Raw genomic sequence first — 15,598 nt, forward strand, 5'->3', positions numbered from 1 at the left:
CATCATGATCAACTGGGGTTGATCAGTCAGGCAAGCTTAGTTCAAGATTCAAAAAGCAATCAATGCCACCTGACAGCCATTAGGATGGCTATTATTTAAAAAAAACAAGACAAAACAAAAACAAACACCTACACACACATACACCCCTCCCCAAGTGTTAGCAAGGATGTGGAGAAATTGGAACCCTTGTACATTGCTGGTGGGAATATAAAATAGTACAGCCACTACAGAAAAGAATTTGGCAATTCCTCAAAATATAAAATTTAGAATTACCATATGATTGAACAATTCCACTTCTAAGTATACACTCCAAACACTGAAAGTAGGGACTTAAAATAGATACTGGTACACAATTGTTCATAGCAGCATTACTCACAATAGCCAGAAGTTGAAAATAACCCAAATGTCCATCAACAGATGAATGGATAAACAAAACATGATATATCCACACAATGGAATATTTATTCAGGCTTTAAACGGAATGAAATTCTTATAAATGCTACAACATGAATGAACCCTGAAAACATGCTAGATGAAATAAGCCCAACAAAAAAGGACAAATATTGTATGATTCCACTTACAGAAGCTTCCTAGAAAAGGCAAATTCAGAGAGAAAGTAGAACAGTGATTACCAGTGGCTGAGTAGAGGGAAGAATGAGGAGTTAGTGTTTAATGGTGTACAGTTACTATTTGGGATGATGAAAACATTCTGGAAGCAGATAGCAGTGATGGCTGCACAACACTGTGAATGTAGTTAATGACACTGAAATATTCACCCAGAAATGGTTAAAATGGTAACTTTTTGTTATTTATATATATCATAAATTTTTAAAATCCATCAGTGAAATTCACCATTACAACAAACTAAACAGAAAAATTATATGACATATCAACAGATGCAGAGAAAGCATTTGGCAAAATTCAAAATGCACTGATAATTAAGTAAAAAAACCCAATCTCTTAATAAAGCAGGAATACAAGGAAATATCAATCTGATATAGAGTTATCTATAAAAAAAAAACACCTACAATCATTACGGTATAATGGTTAAAGACTGAATGACTTTCCTTTTAAGATGGGGAGCGAGGTAAGGATATCTGCTTTCCTATTCAACAATCAACCACTTCTGTTCACCATTGTACCAGATGCTCTATTCAGAGCAATAAAGCAAGACAAGTGGATAAAAGCATATGGATTAGAAAGGATGAAATAAAACTGTCTTTATTCATAGACAACATGGCATTCAATGCAGAAAATCCCACATAATCTACAAAATAAGCTATTGTAACTTATAACTCAGTTTAGCTAGGTCGCAGAGTACAAGGGCAATATATAAAACCAACTGTATTTCTATACAACAGAAAAGAAGAATTGGAAATTAAATGGTTCAGCCACTGGTTTAAAAATCAACACCATTAAAAAAATACCATTAATAACATATCCAAAAACATGACACACTTAGGGATAAACACAGAAACTGTGTAAAACATTTCTACGAAAAAGTATAAAACATTGCTGTGAGATATTTCTAAAAACCTAAATAAATGGAGAGCTCGATTTTGATCGTGGACTGAAAAACTCCACATCAAGATACTGACTTACGTGAAACTGATCTATATATTCAACACAGTCCTAAAGAAAACTTCCCCGTTGGCTTTTTTTTCTTGGTAGAGACTGATTCTAAAACTTCTATGGAAATGTAAAGGCTCCAGACAAGCCAAAACAAAACAAAACAAAAAGAACAAAAACAGAGTTCTTTATCTGATTTCAAACCTTACTTAAAAAGCTACAGTCTATACATAGTTTTAATAGCTTCATGTTAGACATCTGGATTATTGGAACAGAACAGAGACTCTAGAAACAGACCCACAAATACGTGGTCAACTGATTTTCAACAAAGGCGCCAAGAGAATTCAATGGAAAAGCACTAATCTTTTAAACAAATGATGCTAGAACAACTGGATAACCTATGCGGAAAAGGAGGAAAGGAGAGGACAGGAAGGAAGGGAAGGAGAAGGCAGGGAGTTCTTTATCTGATAAAGAATTTGTGTCCAAAATATGTAAAGAACTCTTACAACTACTCAATAAGAAAGCAAACTATCCAATTTTTAAAAAGACAAAACTTTGAATGGGTATTTCAGGGAAGAGATACGAATGGTAAATAAGCATATGATAAAACACTCAACATTATCAGTTATTAGGGAAACGCAGACTAAATTCCAATGGGATAACATTATATACCTACTAGTCAATCAAAACTATCAAAACCAACAATACCAAGAGCTGGAAAAGATGAGAAGTAATTGGAGCTCTCAAACACTCCTGGTGGGAATACAAATTGGTACAGCCTCTCTGGAAAACATCTTCACATTTTTTTAACAAAGTTACACATGCGCTTATTATACAAATATGTATATGAAGATTATACTAGAGAAATATATACATATAAAGACTTATACATGAATGTTTACAGCCACTTAATTTATAATAGCCTCAAACTAGAAAAAGCCCAAATGATGGTGAAGACTAAAGTAATAATAGACAATAAAAAAGAACAAACTAATGATAAATTCAACAACACAGATGAATCTCAGCATTATGAAGGCAGACGCAAAAGGCTTCCTAATGTATGATCCAATTTATATGACATTCTGGAAAGGCAAAATTATAGAAACAGAAATCAAATCAGTGCTTGCCGGGTGCTAAGGAGAGTGGAAGAGATTAACTACAAATGGGAACCTTTTTGGGGTAACAGAAATATTATACATCTTAACTGTGGGGGTACTTAATGAACATGTACACACATATAAACAGACATATGTCAAAATTCATTGAACTGCACCTCAGTAACTGAATTCTTTTATAAAGTGGGGCTATACTCATATATACACATAGAATATATTTATTTATATTTATCAAATCCTTATATAATATTCACTATACTTCAGACAGCATTCTAAATGCTGTATAGATATTAACTATAGATGTTTTCAAAAGAGAGACCAAGGGTCTCAGAGTGAAGTAAGACTAGCTTTTTCTCACTGTTCACTCTTTCATGCTATTTGAATTCTTTTAGCCATGTATCTATCTTATTAAAAGAACTTTTTAAAAACCTGCTTTTGCAGGTTTTTAAATTGCTTTTGCCACATTCATCACAGATATTTTGACGAATCAGTGTATTCAGTCCTTCTCTTGATCTCCCTGCAACATATGACTGCTACCTACTTCTTCAAGTCACTCTCTCTTCCTGGTTACAGGTTTTCTTTCCTTCTTCTTCCTTTTCCCCCATGCACATAATCTGCTACTGAAAGCGTATCATGTGCACTTCAGAAATACCTCAGGTATCTTTCCGCTCTTCTCTACTACCACTGCCTCAGTTGAGACCCTCAGCATCTCTTCCCTGAACAGCTCTGCTAGCCTCCTAACTGGCCTCTCAGCCTTCAGTTTCATCCTGCTCAAATACACTCCCTATGTTACTTCCAGGATTGTCTTTTGAAGAATGCGAATCAGATCATGTCACTTTCGTGTTCAAATCTTAAATTAGTAATTCCTCAAGCTCTTTAACTCACATGAAAACCGTGGTCTCAGCTAGTCTTGACTTTCCAGATTCATCTTTGTATTCTCTAGGTTCTAGGATACTATAATTTTTGTTCCCTGATCAAAGCCCCTCACTGTTAACACTTAAGAGGGGTTTGTTTTTCAAGTGCAGGGACCGAGTTCCAGTCATCTTGTTCTCTTCAGTTGCAAGTGTTTGCACTGGGTAGGTGCAACAGTAAATTTTATGTGTCAATTTGTCTGCACCACGGTGACTATGTATTTGATCCAGCATTATTCTGGGTGTTCTGTGAGGGTGTTTGTGGAAGAGATTTGCATTGAAATCACTGAACTCTGAGTAAAGCAGATTCCTACTCAGATTCCTCTCTGTAATGTGGGTGGGCCTAATTCGTTGAAGACCTACCTAGAAGAAAAGGTTGACCTCCCCTGAAGCAAAAGTCCAGAAAACTTCTGGACTCACATTTAACTCCTGATTCTCCAGCCTGCTGGACTGTGCCTCAGATTTTGGACTAGCCAAGCCTCTGCAACTGCACAGGCCAACTCCTTAAAGTAAGTCTCTGTGAGTTGTGTACGAATGTGTATACATACATACACACACATACACATCCTGTTGGACGGCTTCTCTGGGGAACCCTGAACAATAATACAGTGGGTGTACAAAAAAATGTTTTTCATATTAATAAGGTTAATGCTTTTTGTTGTTTTATTTTCACTTAGCATACAAATACATGCCTATGAGGAGATTTATTTTGACATATTTTTATAAATCACTCACCAGTTTTAAGTCAATATAAATGTGTTAAGTTAAAACAACATATACACAATATAAGAACTACAGAATCTTGAACACATGTTAGGTTTCATGTTACAAATACTTTTAAAAGAAGAAAAAGCATTGACTAGCCAGGTTATAAAAACAGAATTGAAATCTCTAGCGATACCACACAGACAAATAATTCTTAATCACTCAAAATAATTGCCTAGATATTCACAGCTGTCTTAAAAAGAAAAGTAAATTTAAATGTTTTTTAATAGAAGATTTTGTTTTTAATCTAAATTTCAGAAATGTGTTCCCACAGAAACCGAAAACATCTCTAAAACAGAATCCTTATGTGAGAAAATGGAATGGGAAAAAGAGCATATTTTTTTGATAGAAATAATTATTAAGCCTGTTTTATGAATTTTCATTTAATAAAATGTTTAATAAAAGTAATTTCTACATGTGCATAGATAAAATGATAATATAAAATGAAATTAAGCTAGTTCCTGCTAAGTTATCTGCCAAGTGCTGAATTTGGGGTTCTCTGCTTCTCTTGCAACAGAGGTAGGTGTTAATGATGTCATTAACTGCTGTAGAAGAAATAGGGGACCATGAACATAAGTCTTGGCAGAAAATAAACACCCTCTGAGTTTACCTTTAAATTTAAAGTAAATAGAAAAATTAGTTTATAGAGCGCCTGTCCAATATAGTTCCTGCCCTAAAGGGATAACTCAGGATCTTTATTTCCAGTGTTTTCAGCTGTATTTCAGAAATAAAGGCTAACAAACTCTGTTCTTCAAAAAGCACAAATTAAAACTGTGGCTGTACAGCAAAAACCGCAAGTCAATAAGCTAAAAATTATTCAACTGGTATTATATAAAATATATACAATGGTACAATTTTTTAATATTTGCCAACTGTAAGATTATGATTAATATTTCATCTTGACCCCATAAACAGATGTTATTTTGTACCTGGAGAATCTACCTTTAAAGATACGGAGTACTGCCTTGGGGGGGAAAACCCAAACCACTGACTTCTACTTTAACAGTAGTTAAGACATTACTTAGAGTCAAAAACCCTGGAATAGGATGTGCTCATCACTCTGATATTCTGACAGGATAGGCATATGTACATGTAAATTTAGCTCTCACCTTGTCAAGTTGGTCTTGAAGACTAGTGGATGCTTTATAACCAAGCTGTAACAGCATTGCCTCCGCAGCATTTTTTTTGGCTATCTTTTTGTTAGGTCCTGTTCCAGTAGCAACTTCATTGCCTACTTTTACCTGGTAAGATTAAAGTAAGAAAGTGATGATAACTGCTTTGGTAAACAGGGGCTCTATAACACCATAAAACAATGTGTTATGCTCTCTAGCATTCAAAAACATAAAGTTTCATCCATAATAAAAACAGCAACTAAGATACTATCCCATTTACATGTTATATATACAAGTGAAAATATACATGGAGAAAAATATGACAATACGGTCCTCAAAATGACAACGGGGGTTTATCTTAGGGTGACAGAATCTTAAATGATTTTTACTTCCTTACATATTTCTATGTTTGATTTTTTAAACAATATTATTTATATAAGCAGAAAAATAAAATTCATATTGTAACAGAGTTTATGTTGGTTAAGAATACATTTAGTATTATTTATTTATTTATTTTTTAAGATTTTATTTATTTATTTGACAGAGAGAGAGAGAGACAGCCAGCGAGAGAGGGAACACAAGCAGGGGGAGTGAGAGAGGAAGAAGCAGGCTCCCGGTGGAGCAGGGAGCCCGACATAGGGCTCGATCCCAGGACCCTGGGATCACAGACGCTTAACGACTGCGCCACCCAGGTGCCCCAGTATTATTTATTTAATAAGCTGAAAGACTGAAATTCATGGTGGTGCCATTTAAAACAATGTTTACATTGCATCCCAAGTTTGCAAAGGTTTATATAAATAGTTCCTGAGGAAAATTAATATACAAGGGTTAATACAATATTGTGGTTAAGAACAAAGATTTCCAGGTCAGATCTGAGTGTGAAACTATTTAGGGGTGCCTGGGTGGCTCAGTCGGTTAAGCGTTGTACTCCTGATTTCAGCTCCGGTCATGATCTCAGGGTCATGCAGTCAAGCCCTATAAGGGGCTCTGCACTGGGCACAGCACCTTCTTAAGATTCTCTCTCTCTGTCCCTCCCCAAACCTCCCTTTCTCAGTCTCTTTAAAAAAAAAAAAGAAAAGAAATTCAATTTTATTACTTCCTAACTGTATGAGCTGATTCAAATTAGTCAACATCTCTAAGCTTCAGTTTTTTCACCCAGGGATAATACAACTACCTCATAGTATTGCTCTAAAAATTAAACAAGAAAATGTATGTGAACTACAGTGTATAATAAATCATAATTGATCAATAAACAGGAGCTTTTTATCATTAGAACTATTCCACAATTATCTTTGGCAAACAACTGACATATACATATATGTCTATACATGTATTTAAATATGCATCAGCCATCTCATATCCACACATATATTTTCTGAATTGGGTAGTGTTTTTAATGATGCATCTGCCAAGAGCTAATGCAAATACAAAAAGTAAATCAGAAAGCCAAAAGGAAAAACTTTAAAAATAAATTAAAATTTCTTAAAGACTTATTTATTTGTGAGACGGAGTGTACACGTGAGCAGGGGGAGGGACAGAGAGAGAAGCAGATTTCCTGCTGAGCAGAGAGCCTGCCATGGGGCTCCATCCCAGGACCCTGCGATCATGATCTGAGCCAAAGGTAGACGCTTAACTGAATGAGCTACCCACACATCCCCCAATTTTTTTTTTTTAATTTTAAAAGAAAGCAGAAAGTATAGCTTTACAAGGAGAAATAAAAAATACACAACCACAGTGGGATTTGTTTTTATGAATTGGTCTAAAAAAATGATCAAAGCAGCAAACAAGAAGATAATCAGAACTTCATAAACAATGTAGTCTGAATAAATCTACAGGCAAAGAAGAAACCACAATAAAAATTAGAACATATTTTAAGTAAATAATAACAAATACAATATATCAAAATTTGAAGGATGCAGCTAAAGGAGGGTTGAGAAGAAAATATATAGCCATAAAAACTTAGAGAATGGCAGGAATACAGTGAGCTAAACATCCAGCTCAAGAAGTTATTAGAGCAAAATAAATCCAAAGAAAATAGAAGAATAAAGACAAGGGCAGAAATCAAGGAAACAGAAAACAAAATACAATAGAAAATTTCAAAAAGCCAAAAATTGGTTCCCTGAAAACACTGATAAAATGATAAATCAAAGGGTAAGACTGATTAAGGAAAGTAAGAGAAGACACAAATAAGAATGAAAATGGGAGATTACTATAGCTTCTGTAGCATTAAAAAATAATAAGGGATGGGGCACCTGGGTGACTCAGTCAGTTAAGCATCTGTCTTAGGCTCAGGTCATGATCCCAGGGTCCTGGGATCAAGTACTGCATCTGGCTCCCGTGGGAAGCCTGCTTCTCCCTCTCCTGATTCCCCTGCTTGTGCTCACTCTCTCTCTTTCTTTCTGTCAAGTAAATAAATAAGATCTTTTAAAAAATAATAAGGGATATTGAGTATTTTAGCTAAAAATTTTTGAATATTTAAATAAAGTGGAAAAATTCCTCAACAATACAAATTACCAAAACTGGCACAGAATAAACCCCAAACTGTACAGCTCTATAACTAAAAAAAAATTAAAACAATAATTAAAACCTTTTCCACAAAAAAAACTACAGAGAGCTTCTCCAGCAAATTCTACCTAATATTTAAGGAAGACTCATACTAACCTTACAAAAATTCATCTAAAAATAGAAAAAGAGAAATCAGTCCCCAATTATTCAGTGAGGTATCACTTTGATTTCAAAATCCAACAAGACCAGTATAAGAAAGAAAAGTTACAGACCAATTTCATTTATGAATGTAACTGTTAAAGTTTAAACTGTGTAAGAGTAAACTGAACAAAGCAATATATAAAAAGAAAAATCATGACGAAGTCAGGTTTATCCCAGAAATGCAAGATTGGTCTAACATTTGAAACTCAAAATCAAAAACAAAATCTGCTATATTAATAGGTTGAGGAGACCTAACATTCAGCCATCCTAATAAATGGAGCAAAAGCATCTGCTAAAACTCAATATCCATTCATAATAAAAACTCTTAGTAAACTACTAGGGAAAAAAGGGAACTTCTTAATATGATAAAGGGTATTTTGTGAAAAACCTATAGCAAACTTCAGCAAATGTTAAACTAATGTTGAAATTTTGAAATTAGAAATAACACAAGGATGCCCTCTATTTTTACTAGTACCTAACATTTTACTAGAAACCGTAGACAGAGCAATAAGGCAAGAAAAAATATAATACAGAATTAGAAGTATAAAAACAACCTGTCATTATCTGTAGATACAATATTTATATAGGAAATCCAAGAATATCTACAGATAAAGTATAAGAATTTATGAGTGTTAAGTTTTCCATGTAAATAGTAGTACATAAAAGCCAACTGCATTTTTATATCCCATCAACAATCAAGTAGGAAATTATTAAAAGGTATCATTTATATTAAATGAAAATCAAATACCTATGATGTTAAGAACTTTATATAGAAAATAATAAGCACTGAGAAAAATTAAGATAAATCTAATAGAGATATGCCATACTCATGTACTGAAAATCAATATGATATCAATTCTCTTCAAATTGACCTATAAATTCAATGAACTCCCATCAAAATCCCACACATTTTTATAATACTTGACAAGCTGATTCCAAAATTTACATGGAAGTACAAAGTGCTAAGACCATCCAAGATTCTTTTGAGGAAGAATTTGGCTGCATTAAAATTAATTACTTCCGTTCCTCAAAAGAGCATCACTAAAACTGGAAAAGGAAAAAAAAAAAAAGGAAAGTCACAACACAAGAAAAGATATTTGAAATGTCATGTAACTGAAGAAGACTCACATTCTAGAATATATAGTGAATGCCTATACATATTTTTTAAGGCAGTAGAAAAACAAGAGAGCTGAACAGGCAATCTATATATGAAAATTTGGATTGTTTTTACCAGATGTCACTGTGCTTTGTTTAGAAAAAACTTAGCTTCAATAGCTTCGTGCCACTTTAATAAAATTTAATAAATTTTAATAAAATCTAATAAAATTTCATAAATTTTAATAAAATTTAATAAAATTTCACGATTACAATACACTGTGAATGAATTAGTATGTGGTACAACTAAATTCAGTTGTCAGATAAAAGCATGATACTTCCAACCCATAGTTTTCTTTTTTGGCCTTTGGGTGAAAGCATAACTGATTATTTCATTTGTCTCAGAACATATCAATTCCCATCTGGTATCCAGACTTGTGCACTGTTTGCCATTTATTCTTACACCAGTATTTAGGTTTTATTTGTGTTACCATTTCTATCACTACTTTTAAACTTCAGTGAATGAAGTACTTCTAACACAGTGGTTAGGAAAAAAACAACTTAAATATAAACAATGTGCAAATTATATGACAAAGAAATTACACTCTTTTAATAGAATTTTAGTAAAAATGAACTAAATGACCTAGTTCTTATAGAATATGAAACACTGAAAATGTATTCATTATAGAATTTCTGTAACAACTATCACAAATGTTATAGTTCAAATCTGTGCAATGTCTTTGAAATATTTTATTGCTTTTTCTTCTGAAACTAGAAACCATCACATTATGACAAATCAGTAGTCATCCATGGACCTCACTCAGAAGCACTGATCAAGTACTGTCCACAGTTGATCCCTGGAGCTGAGCTGAACACACGCTACCTCCCATATCTGTGCTGGCCTGCCCTGACCTGAACACAGTAGGCCCTAGGTATAATGCGCTTGAGTCCCTGGCTAAAGACAGGCCTTTGCTACCTGTTAGTTTTTCCAGTGTTTGATTTGTTCCCTAGCTTCACCAACCCCTGTGTTGTTGCTGGAATGCTTGCTAGCTAACAGATTAGGCCAGCTACGTCAGAAGCTTCCTCTACTGCTCTGAGGGTCAAAAGACTTGCCAAAGTAAATGGAAGCAAGATCACTGAGCAGCAAAAAACGTTTCATCTGTGTTTACATGCCAAATACACCTCATTCACTCTCATTCAATTCCTTTGCTGCTTCATCTCTAAATCTTACTTATCTACCCAGGTCTGATACTCTTTGACTCCAATCTCCTGCTCTAGGGTAATGTTGTCCCTATCTCAGCATTCATGTTGGGTATCTGCCAGCTTTCCACTTGACCTATTCTGACACCTTCAAGACTGACTGCTAGAACAGGTGCTTCCAGATTCATTTTTGCCATTCACCCACCCCTTGCCTCACAAAAGTTTTTATGGTGACATGGTTCAATGGTTTGCGGGTAGTTATCCCAGATTTATTTGTTAGTATTGGAAAAGATGACTTTGCTGAACTCTGATTCCCTGCTAACAAACACAGTGGTCACTCAAAAAAAAAAAAAAGAAAAAATCACATCATTATAAAAGCAATTAGGTATGTAAATAAACTTCATAAGTCATCTTTCTAAAAAACTCAAAAAATTTTTAACTATTACAAATAACATTTTACATTAAAATGTTAATTTATCTGCAAAGAAGTTCAATTATTTTGTTATGCAATAACTTTAAGACTGCCAGTTTTTTATCTTTAGACAAATCATTTAAATGAGTCAGGTCCTCAAAAAAACTTTTAAAAAGTTCTAAAATAGCACACACCAAAGACTTAATTCATTATCTTTCAATAAGTCATAAATAAAATTGATGAAATTTGCTTTAAAAATTTTTTAAAACCTGAAGATTTAATCACAGTTAGGAAAATAAACTCAATACAACGTACAATGGGCTATACACAATGTGTACCTGTGATATACATTCAGTTTAGTTGTCATTATTTTCTCTTCAAAAAATTAAAATATACCCCTTTCTAAAAAAAATAAAAATCTTTAAGAAATATGCTCTGGAAATAAATACCCAAGTAATCTCATCAGAGATTTTTCTTTGTCTAGTAATCAATAAAACTGCATCTACTTTATAACATACACTTACCTTTATTTTTCTTGGTGATAGATAAATATGAGCATATTACCTCTAGCTATTTTTACTTCCACATTCAATTATAAGAAATGATAACACTGCTTAAGTAGTTTATACAAAAGCCCTTACTTTGATAAACTTGCTGCAATATTATAATGAATCCACTGGGGATTCCAGAAGGGGGGAAAGCAATATGAATTCAGTGTGAAAACATTTAAAAGCACAGCCAAATGTTCCCATTTGACTAGAATGTTTATGAATACCCATAAAATGAAAGCTGGCCTAAGATATTCTAAATTCCTTTTTCAAAAGGGGTACTCAATACACTCCACAGGAAAAAAAAAAAAAGTTTAATAAAGTCAAAGCCAGTTTTTATTCCTAATACAGGTCTAAATTTTAGGTGATTTTTTTCCCCCCCTCAAGTCTTAGGGTTCAAAAAATAGTTCTAGAATTCTTCCTAGAATTCTCCTAAGCATGTAAAAGGAAAAATGGTATTTTACGAAGTGAAAATACCAGAATAAAACTGTTCTGGGCCTAATGACATCTAGACAGTAATGTGCTTACTAGCCACAGAAGCATTCCTCCCCTTTTTGGATATGGAGGTTCCCAACCATGGTTTATCTGTGACTGCATTCATTCTAAGTTTACATCTTCAACAAAGCCGAAAATACTAGCTCTCAATCAGGCAGAGAGGCAGCAAATATACACCGAAGGTTTCTTAGGTACTACTATATACATATACTATACCGGGTACTGTGAGATAAAGACATGTGGAGATTACGAATTGGGAAAGGAGGTAAAATTTAGAAATGCATGAAAAGGGGGTGCCTGGGTGGCTCAGTCGGTTAAATGACTGACTCTTGGTTTCAGCGCAGGTCATGATCTCAAGGTCGTGAGATCGAGCCCTGCATCAGGCTTCGCACTCACCGTGGAGTCCGCCTGGGAATCTGGGAATCTTCCTCTCTTCCTCTCCCTCCCTCTCTGCCCCTCCCCTGGCTTGTGTGTACAGGCACTCTCTCTCTCTCAAATAAATAAATACATAAAATGTTTAAAAAAACAGACATGCATGGAAAGTTAATCAATATGAGATACTATGTGTAACTGCCAAAATGTCCTCCACGTGGCCAGCACTTTAATAAATATCTGTGGATTTTAACTGGCGTACATTGAAGGGGAGCTCCACGGGTCTGACTGGAAAAAGGTTCTTTGACAAGCCAATTATAATAAAAAGTTTTGGGACAATAAGGAGAATTTAAATATGGACTGGGTATTAGATGATCTTAATGAATATGAATCATGCCTAATATAAGAACATAAAGGAAAACTTCTGTATTTTTGAGTGATATACTGTAAGTAGGTAGGCTGAAATGGTATGTGGCTAGATATTAGCTCTGAAGTACTTTAAGAAAAGAAGGAAGGGAGGGAAGGAGGAAAGAAAAATTGACAGCTGAAGCAAGTGTGGCAGAAATCTTAATTGTTGTGTTGGGATGCTGGGCATATTCCTCATATGCCATTCCTATTCCGTTATATTATTGTTTACAGTATACTAGTAAGTACGCCCACCTTTGGATATGTTTGAAATTTACATAATAAGGATTAAAGGTTCTTCAATAATGGGGCTTGAGTTGGCAAATGAAGATGAAATTTTAAAAGGGGGGCATTTTGGCATTGTGCCTCAATCTGAAACCTCTAAATCTCTAAATGCCTAAATCTCTCAGCAATTCTGAGTCCCTCAGTCCTCACCATAGTTAGGTAGGAAGTGAGCTTTCTTTTCCTAACTTTCCTGATGACCCAAAAGCTCATGCTCTTGGCCCTATTCCACCTGCTACATCTCTTCTAAACTATGTTTCTAATTCCATCTGTATCCTATTTCCCAGTAGTTAACACAACCTCTAGCTGAAAACTGTAACATAAGTTAGAGATAGGCATTCTGAACTATAAATCTGTGGTAAATAACCTGTGTGAACTCACAGTCCCTTCAAAAACCCAGACTATCTATTCTAACATGTCCTTGACACTTGCATGTTTCAACAAGTTGGTAGGTGGGCCTGGAAGGAATGAATGTTATTAGTTCCTAGTTTGCCTTTCTCCCATATCTCTATTACAACCTGGGGGTTTCTAATTTTTTTTCAGTGTTTAAAAAATTTTTTTCTAATATAAATGTTAGAAATACCTGCATCACAAATTCCCGACGTCGAGGCATTCCTCTTTCTGAAAGCAGAACATAATCTGGCTCCTTTTCCTTTTTAGCCTGTTGAATTTGAGCCAGACGGCTAATGGGGTTCATTCCTTGACCATACTCTGGTCCAGCCTAAAAAATAATTTAAGAAAAAAATTCAAAACATGCTTTGTAAAACTTGTCATTGGATCCTTAAAGAAACAGTGGTTCTCCCCTCATCCTCTGCACCCCAAAACCATAACTGGAGAAGATAATATGACCGGATAGTCATTTAAGAAGATTTATAAAGGTAAATCATAGAAAGGATCTGAAACTAAGGCTTCTATGGGATTTAGGGCTCAAAGGTATTGTTAAGTTAGGTCAAGTCTGCTTATATTTTATTTTTTATTTTTTTAAAAGATTTTATTTATTTATTTGACAGAGAGAGAGACAGCCAGCGAGAGAGGGAACACAAGCAGGGGGAGTGGGAGAGGAAGAAGCAGGCTCCCAGCAGAGCAGGGAGCCTGATGCGGGGCTCGATCCCAGGACCCTGGGATCACGCCCTGAGCCGAAGGCAGACGCTTAACGACTGAGCCACCCAGGCGCCCCAAGTCTGCTCTTAAACTCTTCAATATATGAGAGTTGCTTCACAAATTCTGTTCATCAAAAAACACCAAAAAGAGGGGCACGTGGGTGGCTCAGTTAGTTGAGCATCTGCCTTCAGCTCAGGTCATAGTTTCAGAGTCCTGGGATTGAGCCATGCATGGGGTTCCCTGCTCAGTAGGAAGTCTGCTTGTCCCTCTCCCTCTGCCCCTCCTGGCGCTTGTGTTATCCCTCTCTCCCCACCACTCAAATAAATGAATAAAATCTTACACACACACACACACACACACCCCAAAAAGAATGTAAGAAGACAAGCCATGAACTAAGAAAAGATATCTGCAATTCATATAACTAAAAAAAGATATACCCAGTATCCAAAATATATATATTTTTAAATTTTTATTTATTTATTTTTGAGAGAGAGAGAGACCACGCACAATCAGGGGGAGGAGCAGAGGGAGAAGCAGACTCCCTGCTGAGCAGGGAGCCTGATGTGGGCCTTGATCCCAGGACTCTGGGATCATGATCTCAGCCAAAGGCAGATGGTTAACTGACTGAGTCACCCAGGTGCCCCATAATATATTTTTTTAAACTCCTAAGAAGTATTAAGACAAAGTAAAAGAAAAATGGGCAAAAAAGATGACTAGATATTTAACAGAAGAAAAAAATATGAAAAGACAATCTCATTAAGACTCAGAAAATGCATGTTATAACCATAGTGAGATACTCTTTCATACCCATCCACTTAGCAAAAATTTAGAACTCTGACAGGCCCAATTGGTGAGGATGGAGAGCAACAAAGACTTATACACTACTGGGGCACCTAGCTGGCTCAATCAGGAGAGCATGCAACTCTTGATCTTGAGGCCCCGAGTTCAAGCCCCACACTGGGTGTAGAGATTACTAAAACATAAATAAACTTAGAAAAAAAAAAAGACGTTATATACTGATAATAATATAAATTGGAAAACAACTTGACAAAGCCAAAAAAAACCCAGTAGCCTACCCATAGGCATGTATATACCTCTAGAAAACCACTGCCCATATGCACTAGCTCACATGTACAAGAATATCCATAGCTGCATTATTTGAAATAGCAAAAAAAACTGGAAATGACCTAAACAGTCATCAATAAAAGAACAAATAAATTACGGCATGTTTATACATTGGGTTGGCATGTAACAATGAAAATGAATTAAGGATAGCTACGTGCCTCAAAATGAGTGACTTCCAAAAAAAAAACTTTAAGAAAATCAAGAACAGAAGAATAAATATAGGATGATATAATTTATGTAAAGCCCACTAAACCACAAAACACTGTTGAAAGTAAACAAGATCTCAATAAATGGACAAACACTTATGTTCATGGACGAGAAGACTCAATATTCTTAAAATGTCATTTCTCTTCAAACTGATCTATCAATTCATTATAATCCCAAT

The 15,598-nt window shown here is 35.0% G+C and overlaps 1 protein-coding gene across 4 annotated transcripts in view; it reads right to left on the minus strand.

The window, feature by feature from the left end:
• Window positions 1-15,598, minus strand: part of STAU2 (staufen double-stranded RNA binding protein 2) — a 313,767-nt gene that overhangs the window by 158,029 nt on the left and 140,140 nt on the right. For all 4 annotated transcript variants that reach the window (XM_040625538.1, XM_040625537.1, XM_008710800.2 and 1 more), the window contains 2 exons: window positions 13,571-13,708; window positions 5,470-5,601 (listed from right to left, as the gene is read on the minus strand). In XM_040625538.1, the coding sequence (XP_040481472.1) occupies window positions 5,470-5,601; window positions 13,571-13,708 (270 nt within the window). The remainder of the gene's footprint in view (window positions 1-5,469; window positions 5,602-13,570; window positions 13,709-15,598) is intronic.

The sequence above is a fragment of the Ursus maritimus genome, unplaced genomic scaffold (genome assembly GCF_017311325.1).
Source record: "Ursus maritimus isolate PB19 unplaced genomic scaffold, ASM1731132v1 scaffold_9, whole genome shotgun sequence".
NCBI lineage: Eukaryota > Metazoa > Chordata > Mammalia > Carnivora > Ursidae > Ursus > Ursus maritimus.